At 26.3% G+C, this 14,231-nt stretch overlaps 1 protein-coding gene across 1 annotated transcript; it reads right to left on the bottom strand.

Moving 5' to 3' along the window:
- Positions 1 to 8,126: 8,126 nt before the first annotated feature.
- Positions 8,127 to 11,056, bottom strand: LOC145832408 (uncharacterized). Its single transcript, XM_082939726.1, has 4 exons — positions 11,025 to 11,056; positions 9,691 to 9,829; positions 9,494 to 9,587; positions 8,127 to 8,272 (listed from the first exon to the last, which is right to left on the bottom strand). The coding sequence occupies exons 1-4, from the start codon at positions 11,054 to 11,056 to the stop codon at positions 8,127 to 8,129; spliced, it is 411 nt and encodes a 136-aa protein (XP_082795852.1).
- Positions 11,057 to 14,231: the final 3,175 nt, after the last annotated feature.

The raw sequence follows: 14,231 nt of genomic DNA, 5'->3' as shown, positions 1-14,231 counted from the left end.
AGTAATAAATATATGTATTTTTGATATTTTTCTATAAGTTTTTGGTCTGAATATGTTCACCAAAGCTTAATTTTTTTTTCAATTTTTGTTATACAGACTAAATCAAAAAGCAAGCATAATTTTAGTTTTTTTATTAGAAACATTTTTAGTGTGTCAATTGTTATAGTTTTGATAAAACTTATAAATAGTATACTGATTATTAATCCTTAAGTTTTATGTTAACTTCGAAGTTTGAATTGTCTTAAAAGTAAGATATTTGCTATTGCTGTAACCTAAACAAGTTTCAAAACAAAAAAAGTATTTAGTAAGTAGTTTGTACAAAACTTGAAACATAGTTACGGATAAGTTAAGTTTTAAAGTACATAAAAAAAAGTTGTACATTAATTTTTTTATTATAACAAGAAAAATAGGCTCATAAGAAGAATAACACATTTTAAAAAGTATCACACTTTTTGCTACTGGCAAAAAATAGCCAGTCCATTAAAGATCAATAAGAAATTAAACTGGGCGAGACTTACTGTAATTCTTGGAAAAAGTAACTGATCGACCTTGTAAATAAATACATTATTTGTGTGCTTTTTGTTGAATTTCTTTCTATAGAGTTACAGTGGTAGTGTAGACAAAAAAACTTACTTAAAATAAAAAGTACATTATAAAATACTGAACAAACGTAAATGAAAATGTGAGTTTGAATATAAGCACTACTAATTATATGAATAAAATTTTCCAAAAGTTTTTCCTATTTTTAGTTGTCATTGCATTGCAAAATTAAGTAATAAAGCTCTTTAATATTTTGATTAAACTGATACAAATGTTGTCAGCCTGCTTTTATCATTTGCTTTAATGAACATGATGTAAAAAGTTTTCGTACTGTTTTGAATATTAATTTTATTAAAAAGACTCTGAAGTCTTTAAAAAAGTTAGAGTACAAAAGTTTTGGTTAATTGAAAAAAAAATGTTTATACTTTAAAATGCAGGTAATAAGATAACTTCTCAATTATCAATGCATAAAAAGTTTTTTTTGAAAACAAATTGAACAAATATAAAATAGGTGGTTCTATGATGTGGCTTCCTGTAGTTTAAGATAATCATAAATTAATTGTAAAAAGTTGTTTATATTATCTTATAACATTAAGACTTAAGGCTTATTTAACTATTAGTATCAGTAGTTGATAAATTCTTTTATTTTATTTTAATACCTAAAATGGATTTAGTTACTGTGTACAGAACTTAACAGCTAACACACAAAATTATAATCAATTTCAACTCTTTTCCAAATATAAAACAACTTTAATTTTCCACAAACTTTATTGTAAACGTCTAAATTACACCAAAAAAACCGCTACAAAATTAGTTTTGATAAAATAAAAAGCTGAGCCGTTTGAAATTAATGGCTGGTCATGAGTTGGGGGCAGTCTATGGTGCACATGGGGTCCACGTACGCGTCGCAGGTCGAACACCGGGACTTGTTGCTGATTGGCTGAACTGATCGGAGAAACTGGGGGCAGTCAGTCATGCACATCGGGTCCACGTAAGCGTCGCATGTTGAACACCGGGAAAACAATTCTGTTGATGGAATAAGGTTTGTGGTCTTGCTTCGCTCATAAAAAATTATCCGTAATTGATAGTACATTTGTTCTAATTATTGGTTTGTAATAATGATAAAATCTTTAAATACGTGTTATGCAAGTTTGTGCATGAAAGACTTTTTTAAACTGTATACTTAGCAATAAAAAAAAAGGTTTAAATAGTCTTTAACAATAAACGTTTATCTATTTTTTTTGAAATACTGGTCAGGCAGTTAAGTTTTATTAAGTATATGTGTACTTGAAATATTAATTTAATCAAAATAACTAATATTAAGAGTAGTTTTTTTGACTTATCATTTAAACTGTACAAAATATTGGAAAATCGTAGTTAATAGTGCTTTACAAAGATGTTTAATGTCAACTATAGCAACTGAAGATTACGCTTACGGTAAAAAAAGTAATGCTAGCATTTTTATTGATAGTGTTGTTGTTTTTTAATAATTTTATAAAAACTTTAATAAGTTTACTGTTATATTTTGTCTTTAAAACTTAAACAAAACTTTTAAACATTTAAAGAAGCTTATCTGAATTTATATAAGTATTATTAAAAAATGTTTTAATAAATACTTTGTTATTTTTTTACTAACACATTTTAAATAAAATTATTAAAAAAACTGTCAAAGTATTATTTAAAAACTTAATATTTGTTATTTAAATTTTTTGACTATAGCAACTACATTATACGTTTAATATGACAGATAAGTTAAAATACTTAGTTTAAAGTGACCACAACTTATTTAAATTAAGCTAACCGATGTTAGAAGCTGGTATACAAACTTTGGTCATAATTTCCTGTTCAACGAATGTTCCACCACAAACTTCGTTCAGAAAGCTCACCAGGCCTTTTCTCAACACATCGTTAGTACCTTCCGGTGATTTTACCTGTAGTGTGATAGAGAAAATTAAAAATAGTATTTACAACACTTTTATTTTAGTATTATTTTATACTTTACTAATTTTGTGTGGGCTGATTAACTGTCACGTTTTGAAGTAAAATTTGGTCGTACAAAACGCTATTTAGTTTTACTTACATTCGATGGGTCGTTTTCAGCAGCTACATAGCTAAATACAAGCAGGATTGCAAAAGTGTAGAAACGAGTCATACTGAAATTTTTATACTTTGTAATATAGTAACTTTTCCTTCGCGTTATATATCTAATTTTTTATCGATTATTTGTGAATAGATAAAAAAAATTCTCAAATTTTTAAATAGGCTTAAAGTGAAAATCAATAAGTTAAATTTTATTGTTTATTTTAGCTAATGAAATGATGTATACAACTAGTAATAAGTCTGTTGTTGTAGTAATATTATTTACTTGTCTTAATGAATCATGATTAAACACATTGTTTTTTGTTGACTTTTTATCAAATTTCATTAAGTTTTATCAATGACATATGTTAAATAAAAAAAAAATACTTTAAACGTTTCAAAGAATTTAAGCAATTCATACTGCCCTTGTTAATATATAACTACAAACATAATTCACGTTTAAAGTATAACTGTGTTGTTAGCATGTAAGTTGATAGTTATTCTTAAACGTTTGCTCGATAGCATTATGAACTTAAGAACTTTAGTTTTAAAATTTTAAGTATTTAATTAACTTGAATTTTAGCTTTGTAAGCAAACAGTATTCTAAACCTACATACAAAAAATGGTTTTGTAAAATTAAATTTTTCAACGGTTAGGGTTGTGCGTGTAAAAATATTGAATTTTTAGTTAAAGTAAGAGTATTAAAACGTATTTTAAACAGTTTTTTTGTTTTGTTTGGTTAAAATATGCATTTTTTAATTGGTAAAATACTTATTGATTATTTTAGGACATATTTAAAGTATTATTATTACTTTAGTCACAAATTATTTCTGTAAAGCCTTTTTCTGAATTAGCTTAAGAATTTAAGTTAAACAAAAAAATAGATTTTGAATCATTTACTAAAGTATCATTTCAAAAAATATGTATACTCTTTATGTCGCATCTAAAATACAGACAAAGTTTTAAACAAGAAAATAAAAATATTTATAATGTCGTTCTACACCGAAAAAATCTTTAATTTTAATTTAAAAGTTTTTAGATTTTAATTAGTTTGTAAAAAAATGAAGACCGTGATAAAACTATGACTAAACATAATAAATTTAATCAAAACATGTACCACTTCTATCATTGTTTATGTTTTTATAATTTCTAAGTTTTAGAAGGTGTTTGGTGAAGTTTTATTTCGTGCAAAATACAACACAAAGTGCGAATGTTGTCTTAAATACGTTTTAATTGTTATTTAAACGTTGTACTAAAGTAACACATTTTTTAGAAATAAGAAAAAATAGACAGTACACTTCTAAAATTGTTATATATTATAACCGCATGCGAGAGCTAATCTTAAAATAATAATTTTCGATTGCTTACCAGTCGTTTAAAAATATAGTACTTACGTATAGTTTTATTTTGAAAATCTGTTTTAACAAAGAAAGCTATAAAAAAACAATACATATTGTTTAAAACGTATATTTATGTGATTTATTAAATAATTTTGCTTTAATATAGACAACTACTAACTCTATATTTCCTGCCTAGTTATTCTTTATTAAAACATTAGTTCTAGATTTAAGTCCCGTCTAGACTCTAAAGCTATTTTACTTAGGAGAACTCAGAACAACCTTTCTCAATTTATAAAAAATCTTTTCACTAAGAAGTTGAAATAATTTTATGTCATTTATAACAGTAAAAAAGACAACTACAAAACTTAATGTATTGTTCAAAACCATTTACTTAACCGCATACTTCCGAACAACATACTATTTGTAAGTTAAAGTACAAAACTGTAAAAATATTAGAATTTTTTAAATAACTTAAAAATTTAAAGCTTTTAAAATATTTAAAAGCTTCTTTCAATTAATTTTAAGTGTATATCGCTACATTAGGTTTTTATTTAAATAGTTTATTTTTGAACTGTTGCTAATTTAAAAAACAAATTTAGTAATTGAAAATAAATTTAAAGAAGTTTAAAAAAACAAAACTTAAAATTACTATAGACGTGTATTAGTTAACTAAAACTTATAACACTTTAGGCTTATTCATATTTATTTTACTATTATGTCTAACATTAGAGTTTTTACTTTTGTCATTGTATGTACATAGCTAACAAACAAAGTTTTATTGCATAAAAACTAATTGCAATGTTTAGTACATTTAAAACAATTAAAAAAAATAAATATTTGTGTTTTAATTTAAACAATTCAATTTAAAACTCAGACTATTGTTTTTTTTCTATTTTATTACAGACCTTAATTGTGTTCTGCGGTTTAAACTAATAAAAAATACTTTGTTTAGTTAAGAAAAGGTCAGACGATTAGTGTAAAGTATACTTAAGTTGTAAAGTGTTGTATGTTTTTTATTAATTATATTAAATGGTTTTATTGTTAAAAAACGAACTTTAGTCTATTAGCGAGTTCTAGTGATTAATTTATTAAACGTTACCGAAATTCTAAAGTACTTATTTTAATTTGTAAAAAAAGTAAGCCTCTAATGTACTAGTATACCTAAATCTTTGTTGTATAGCAAAATAAATTTTCAAGATTTTCTGATAACAATGCTAAAAGAAGTAATTAACCTTATAACTTTAAATTTAGTTGTAAGTTATGTTGTTATAACAGTGTTATGTTTAAAAAAATAAAGTTAAAAAATTTTCAAAGTTTTTCATTTCAACATTTAAATATTTTCAAATTTGAAATACTAACAGTTTTATAATACATAGTATTGTTTCCTTATATGTCTTAAAAGTTGCTAAAGTTTGACATTCAGCACAAAAGTATTTATTTGCTGTTTTTTTAAGTTTAAAACTATATTGGTATTTTGAATTTTTTTAAATAAAGTACAATATTATGCTTAAAATACAGAATGTAAAAAGTTTAGTTGTAGCTTAGTTTAGTATAGTTTTAACAAACTAAAAACTATAAAGTTTTTAAAATTTACGATTAAAAAAGGTCTAAAGAAATTTTTAAGTATAATTTTTGTTAAAAGTATTACTAAACGTATCAACAACTTTAACTATTTTATTTTTGATAATTAGTTACTTACTTAGTTTGTAAGTAAAAACTATTCAAATAAAACAATTTTATGCTTTAAACAACCAGTTGAACTTTCTAAGTTAACTTTCATGCTTCCAGAGTCTAGTACTGCATCAATTTAAAGATTAGCATAGTTTTGTACTTACTTAAATTCTTGAAAATATACATTGTGAAACCTAACTCGTGCTTAATTTCTTATCAGTCGTGTCATATTAAGCAAAATAATTTAATTAAGTTCTTATAGATTACGGTAAATTTAATAATTTAGGTCAATAGTCGTCTTAAATTAACTAAAAGTTTTTATTTGGTATTAGTAAATCCCGTAATCTTTAAACTACATGTTTACTTGATTTATAAAATTTAATAACACCGAAAAAATATTATATACACGATGAAAAACTGTTTTTAGTTATTTCTAACACTTTCTTGGGAAGAACAAGTTTTTGTGTTTAATTAAACAATTAAAAGCAAAAGTTTATTTTATAAAAAAGAAAGTTTTTATTATGAGATGTAACATTGTTATCTTAAGATAATTTATCTAGTATTTAAGAAACTTATTCATAATTAAAGCACAAAATTGTTTTTATATTTTCTTTAATTTAATAGTATAAAATTTTTCAGTTATGCTTATTTTATTTTCAATAAAGATCAATAAAACAATAAAACCAAAAACAAAAATAAACTTTAATGTTTAATACTGTGCCTTGACTTACAAAAAAGTATATAACTTTTTTTTTTGAAATCAAAACTTTACATAGCTATTGTTGTACTACTAAATAATACCACTACATAATGTACTACTTAACTTTTTAAACTTTGATGTTCAAACTTATCTTGTTTACATTTGTGTTTAATTAAATTTGTTCAAAATATTTTGAAACTAGTTCTTTATTTTTATATTACTATACAAAATTTCATTCATATGATTCTAAAACCTAAGAAAAAACAATTTAAATTTTTAGTTCATTGATATAGAAATGTTGAATATACATGACTTTTGAATATAAGTTTTATCAATTTGTTCAAAAGTTATTGAAAATGTTTAAATGAAATAAATTTAAATGAAAGTAATTTAAAAATATTTTGTTTTATACAAATGAGAAAATTTTTGAAAATTTTGGAATATTATTTTTAATCTTTGAATATAAGTTTTGATGTATTCTAACTGCAGAAGTACTTTTAAACCTTTAAGAAAACACATAAAAAATAATGGTACCAAAGAGTTCATAATCAAATTAGTTGTTTAAAGAGTTACAGGATAATTATAAGCTACTCATTTATAAACGTTTTAGTATTTATGATAGTAAACTAAAATAAAAAAATATTTATTTCAATAGTTTAAGTTATTTTAGATCTATCTCATTAAACCTAATTTAGATTTAGTGTTTTTTTTTGACTTTGGTACTATTACCATTTGAAAAATAACTAGTTATGATGTCAAGCTTTTCAGAAGTTATCTTGTGTTTTGATCGTACTGAAACACCAAGGTGTTTTCACTTTGCTATTTGCAGAAAAGGGGATTTAATTTAATTGAAAGTAAAATACATAGAATCAACTAAAGGTAACCGCTACCAGCCAGCAAAATTAGGTGATTTAAATCTTTTAACTGCTTGAATTTAAAATTTATATAATTTAGCGTGTAGCGAATAAGACGTATAATACTTTGATTCGTTCTTTGGCTTTTAAGCTTTAAAGTAGATTTGAATTCTTCGATGCAAATCTTTTTAACTTCTAAGTAATTTTTTAGTTATGGTTTCAATTTAAATTTTGTGACCCTTTTTAAATTTTGCTTACATACAAAAATAATAGAAAAATATTTACAGTACATTTAATTGTATAAATCAAGGTAACAAAATAATTAAATTTTTTTAAAAAACAATCATAAATCTCAAGCCAACGAGACTGTTTGTTGTTTTTTTGTAATTAATTTTTTTGAAAATTTTGAACCTAAGTATAAATTTACTTAACTATTACACTGTACCTTTAATTGAATTTAAACGTTAAAAAACTAAACTAAAGATATTGAATACTTTTAAGTTTTAAGCTTACGATGAATTGATAAAAATTGTACAGCAGTGGTAAAACCCTCAGCATCAGAACTATCTTACTTTATTATTAAAAGTGCCTTTAATATAAATCTAAAATTAATGCATTTTTCTTTGTTTTATAAGTTTAACGAAGCTTTAAGAATTTATGCAGTAAAATGTTTTTATTATAAAAATAATTTAAATTGACTATATTTAAGATTACTAAAACCATATTGTTTTTAGATGCACAAATAAAATCTTTAATTTAAAACTTTAAAATAAAAACAAGATACAAGTTAAAACACACTACAAAAAATTATTTCTTAAAAAGTAAAATTTTTACAAACTTTATTAAAAACCAGTAATTAGGAAATCATGTACAATAAAAGAACACCAACTTTACAAAGTTTGATGTAGAGAAAAAATTCTACTAAACGAAGCTCAAAGAACTTTAAAAACCATAAGGCGACACATACAAATAAACGACAACTTCTTTGCTGTACTCCTGTTTCAACCTGCCAAAACGGCGCTCTACGAACTTCAGGCTTATTTTTCTGGACCACGGCCCTTGAATTGCTCGCAAAACTCGCAGTTTATCTAAAATAAACATTTGAATAAAATTTAGCTTGTATTCACTCGTTCATAAGCATTTAATCATATTTTTGCAACTGGATTTAGGAGTTGAAGTTAATTTTAATATTAGTTAGTAAAGTTAACATGCTAGAGGTTTGTAATATCTTGATTAGCTTTTCTTTTTAAATTCTAGCAATAAAAGCTAAAATTAAACTTTATTAGATTAAAGTAAGTTTATTTACTAAGGTTTGAAAAGAGGCTTACTAATTGTTTAGATACAAACTAAGATGAATAAATTTTTCTCAATTAATTGTTGTATATTTTAGTTCGTTTTTATGATAGTATAAAAACTGTATAACTTGTTAAATACGGGTAGCTGTCATTGCACGAGCGCAAAAAATTGCACGAGGGGACAAGATTGCACGAAGATAAAATTTCACGAAGGTTTTTTTGCTAGAAGGGTCATTTTTGTACGAGGCACTTTTGCACTAAGACATTTTTGCACGGGATAAATTTTTTTATACTACTGTTTTTGTTTTTTTATTAATTTTAATTTTCTATTTTTACTATCAATCTTACCAATAACCCTTACCCTCGGTAGGTAAGTTTTTATTTATTTTTTATTTTTTAGTTTTTACTTTTAATTTTTATTTATAACTTTTTTTGTAACTTTTATTTAAATTAATTTTTATTTTTTTACTATCATTGTTACCCCTAACCCTTACCCTCGGTCGGTAGCTTTTTTTTTTACTGTCACTGTTACCCCTAACCCTTACCCTCGATCGTTAACTTTTTTATATATTTTCTTTTAATAATAACTTTTATAAGTAAATTTTTATTTTTACTATCACTGTCTTTATTTTTCTCTTTTTCTATATATTTTTACTCTAGTGCAAAAATGTAACTCGTGAAATTTTGTTCTCGTGCAATTTAGTAACCTCGTTCCATTTATGTCTTCGTGCATACATTCAGTGCTTAATAAGTTTCTAGAGTTTATAAATAAGAAGCTAAATATAGAATAGTAACAATAATTATAGGTTAACAATATTTTTTAGTTTCAAATTTTATAAAACTTTTATCTTTAACTGTAATTAAAGTCTAGAAAATTTATAAGGCATTATTTTAAACATGGTAAAAGTATAGTAGCTGTAGTATAATTATAACATTTGGCATCGTATAAGCAATTAACGCATTAAGTAAAAAAAATACTCCATTAATATAGACATGAATTTTTGTAATTCTAACATTTTTCTGTTGGATGTTTAACTAGCACCACGTCAAATAACTCATCATCGTTTCCAGATAGTATGCTTGCCGAGACAAATTCCGATCTTCGACTCTGTAAGACAGAAACGCAACTTAAAAAAGATAAACTTAGCAGATTGACAATATACAAATATACTTTTTTTTAAATCCAGTTACAGCAGATCTAAATTTATAACCTTTTTAAAGTTGACTAGGTCCCTACTTCTTGGGACCACTGGTATGCTAGAAAGGTCAACCCTGACGTGAGTTATGACCCTCGGCTTGTCCAGGCAAGACTCACTGCAGCTTTTTCTGGTGACGCACTTAATCAAGCTCCTGTGACGTAATAAGCGATAATAACATTTAGATAGTTTATTGCTCTTTTTTTATATACAGACAGAGTTTGAAGTTGGTTTTTAAACATTCCGAGTAAGTAAGCACAGTTTTTTTGAAATGTTATTTGCTTTAATTTTAAAAACTGCTTTATACTTTTAATATAATCTGTAAATACATTAAACAGTAAAACTATTAAAAAATTATCAATAATATGAAAGTACAAGTTTGAAAATATTTAATGTTACTAATTTCGTTTAAATAAGCTACTTTTACGTTCAAAGTCAAAAACTTAACAATTAAAGTTCGAACAAGGAAACAACCAACAAACCGTTGTGAGTTTCACAAGTGTAATTATCACCAAATATTATTTCACAAAGTTTTTCGACAAACCAAGTTAGCAGCATTACATCACAGCGCAGTGAACAGGCTGGGAAACTGGTCAAGCGTTTAAAGCTTGGTAAACAAGCCGGAGCGGGCTTAATCGTGCAACTTATTTACGAAAACCCAACAAAAATATAGAAGGGACACGAACCGCCGCGATATCGAGTTACCATCGTTTGTCTTCGGCTCACGTCAGCAAATCATGATGTTTCGAGGAAAACAAAACTGTTTTGCACAAGTAGATAACCTCCGTATACCAAGCACAAGTTGCGCTTACGACTGAACTGTCATTGTCGAGTTATACGTATATTAATAGGTATGAGATAACTTCTCTTAATCAACGGCAACAAAAACTGTTGATAAGTACATCAAAGGTGCGACCACATTAGAGCTAATTGCGATAAACCTTGACAGATTAGCTATCCTCATCATCTTCTAAGATATTTTCTTATCTGCGTATTACTTGTTTATAACTTTGAATTCAACGCGTTGCGTTGAGGTTTTTTTTTCTAAAATGACTTGAGAAAGCCAGACAAAATAAGATTAAAATTAAGCTGGTATATAAAGTCTTCAAATTTATTTTCGCCTTACGGTATTTAATAATGACAGCTTATAAAAATTTTAATATGTTGCTCAGTCTGTAAATGTGTAATCGTGCTTGCATATTGTGCTTTGAGGGTTTACTTTCAATTTTTCTACCAAAGCTCCTAAAAGTTCGTTTAACCCGGCTTACTGTAGTAATTATTTGACAAGCTCCAGTAAACTTTTAAGCACGGTGTGCAAAAATATCTTATTTTAGAACAAATGTGCGAACATCACAATTGCCAGTCTCGTGTGTAGTTGCATGCTTCACAGACGCATTCCCTCCCCGTGTGTGAAATCACAAAATAATTAGACCGCGTTCGTTTTGTGTGCTCCTATTGTTTGGTCTGCCAGACAGTTGGAAACCAAACATCGACCGGCGCAGCGGTCAAAAACAAGGTTGCATTCCACGACGACCCAAACAGTCTCCATTGTGCTCGGTCGCCCGCTCAGCCAAAACAAAATGTTCGACAACTGAGCCAAACATCTCGGCGCGCGCACACATTCGGATTGGCACGTTCGCATCGAAGCGACCTTTTTGCTGATGTTACTTGTCACTTGGAAATGTTTTCGCTTTTCATATGTTCGTTTGAAGCAGCATCACGCATCGAAGCGAAAGTTCAAGCCGTCCGAAAGCCACCTGGTCGAAAAGCTTTGAAGGCGCGGAACTTAAGTCGGTTTATGGCGAGAGTTTAGCTGACTGCCGCAGTTGGAAGTCGCTTTGAAATTGTTATGTTGCGGTCGAAAGTTTGCAAATGCGATTGTGTATTAATACATGAAAGCGTTTGGCGAGTTTAAAGGTGACACTTTGGTATTTGTTTGAAAATTAATCTAGTGTTTTAAAACTTTTTGTTGCTAATAAATAATATGTAAATGATATAGTTTTTGTGTAATGGTCATTTTTATAATTTGAAGTAGTTTTATTAATTTTGTAATAAAACTAATTCTAGTACAGCGTTTTTATAACTTCTTCAAAACTAAAAAAAGTTGTTTAAGTCGTTTTTATAACTAAATTTTTATTGTACTTAAAAAACAACCTTCAAATATATTATATAAACTTAAGTATAAACATTAAACACAACAGTCTAAATAAGAATGTTTATCCAGTATTATATACCTCTAAAATATGCAAAAAGAACAAGATTTAAAATTATTCTGTTCCAAAATTTACTTTTAATATAACATTTTATAAAAAAGAAATAAACTTTAACAAACTTTTATAAGAACTTTTCTCCTATGTAAAGAACTTTTCAAAACTATATAAAGCTAATTTGTTGTCAGTTTTTCGTTTGTAAAATATTTATTTTGATAATATCATACCGCGGTACATCTAACAAAATATCTTTTATCAATTTCTACAAAGTTTTAACAACTTAACATTATTAGATCAAAAGGCTAACAAAATTCAATTCGTTCATACAATTTTAATTAAAGTTTACAATGCAGGCTGTTTAAACGCTGAGTTTTAACTAAAATTACTCACGATTTTGTAAGTTCTTTATAGTATGTTAAAATTTTATTGCTTAAAATGTAACGTGCACCTTTATCGAATTAAACTTAATATTTATAAAAACATCTGAAAAGTTTTTAAAGTGGAAAAATTTCGGATAATCTGGTACATTAGAATTAAAACAAACTTTTATGGTAGTAGATAAGGCATATTTTCGTGACAATGAATGTTTAAAAATTTAAACTGATACCTTTCGTAAATTGTAATCTTAAAATTGTCACTCGCGGTGCAATAATTACTAAAGAAATACTTTTGTGATTTTATAATATAAAAATATCCTTTTGTTATAGATAGATGTTGTGGTTCATGCCTTCACAAACAAACAAAAGTATAGAGCCTAGTTTCAAAGAATTTTTAAAATGTTCCTGAAAAAGATCCTTTGTTTATACTGAACCTAATTAAAGAAAACATAATTGACATATGCCTTTTTGATCTTTTAATAGCATCAAAAAGGTAAGACGCTGATTAAAAGTATTTAGTTTTTAGTCTTTTAGCCAAAAAATTTTACTCTAAAAAAAGCTCGCAAGGTTGTTGAACTTAAGTAAACAAAGTTTTGCTTTAATAAATTCCATATGTTCATTACTTTACACGTGCAGACATTGTTATAAAAGAATTGTACAATCTGTGTAAATATTTAGTTATTTTAATGTCATATTGTTTGTGTATATAATCATTTATTAATAAAAGTTTTGCAAGGCAACTATTGATTAAATTAAACATAAATTTTTTAATGGTTAATATTGTCTAAATAAAAATAACTTTTTTGATCATACAAAGAAACTTACTTATTGAAAAACAGTTAAATTAATTTTCATTCATATAATTATGAAACTGTTTTACTGGATACATCAAAAAGCATGTTAATTGAAAGAAGGAAACTTTACAACAAAGAAGTTTTAACCGAAAATGCAATTTTATGTTGAACAAGTTGTAAATTTTTCCCGACATGATGTAAGTTATGAAACTTTATCAACGAACTATTTATGACATATGACATGAAATAGGCAGTTATGACGTTTGCTCTCGACTACAAAGCTAAATTGTTTACATTGTTTGCTTCTTTGTAACTCATAGCTACTAATTGGTTTGCACGACTAAATGCATACAGCAATGAGGTTTGGTAGCTTTACTTGAGTAAGAACTTTCGAAAATTACTTAACTTAAACTGTAATAAATCAACTTTAACAATAAATTATAAATTATTTCAATATAGCTTACGTAACTGGTTTTATATATAGTACTTGTTACGTACAAAATTTGAATTAGTCAACATAAAAGAAATACAAGAAACTCGTGCGAGAGTTTCAAACTAAATATCACACAAAACAAACAGCGAACAAGTGTGTAGGCATAGAAAACCAGTCATGCTGTTTATTTGTTTGACTTAAAATATTCTAAATACTTTATTTTGCAATCTACCAGCTCATAGCTGTCGCGACGCCGTACAAATAGTAGCAATTCGCCCCTGCCTCTTTTTGTTTACTATTGTGACGCAATAAACAAGTACCTAGGCACCAATGAGGCTCAATCTTGAAAATAATTCAGCGTTTAATAACTTTGGATTGCACCTAAATAAACTTAATTCAGATAAAATCAACTGTTTGAAAACTTATAAATAGCTTTTTGTCATCTATAACATAAACAAAAGGTCATTAAAGGTTGTCTGGAAATTTTTTATTGAAATATTGTTTAAATATACCTCAACATTTGCTAAAGTACTAGAAGATATTTACAAATGCTATTGCAGCGTACAAAAACAAATATTTACCGAAGTAATTTCGTGATGTATAAAAAGTTGGTTGAAACGAGCGGTTGAGTGCCTGATTGTGTTGGAAACACATCTTACAAAAGTAATGCCGAGTTGAGTAAACACCTACTTAGAAGCACACTGCATTGTTCACTGATATAAAGTTTATTTATGCATTAACC

Source organism: Thalia democratica, chromosome 3 (genome assembly GCF_965202585.1).
Source record: "Thalia democratica chromosome 3, ktThaDemo2.hap1.1, whole genome shotgun sequence".
NCBI classification, from domain to species: domain Eukaryota; kingdom Metazoa; phylum Chordata; class Thaliacea; order Salpida; family Salpidae; genus Thalia; species Thalia democratica.
The sequence above is the reverse complement of the archived record's forward strand: the minus strand, read 5'-3'. Positions and strand labels throughout refer to the sequence as shown.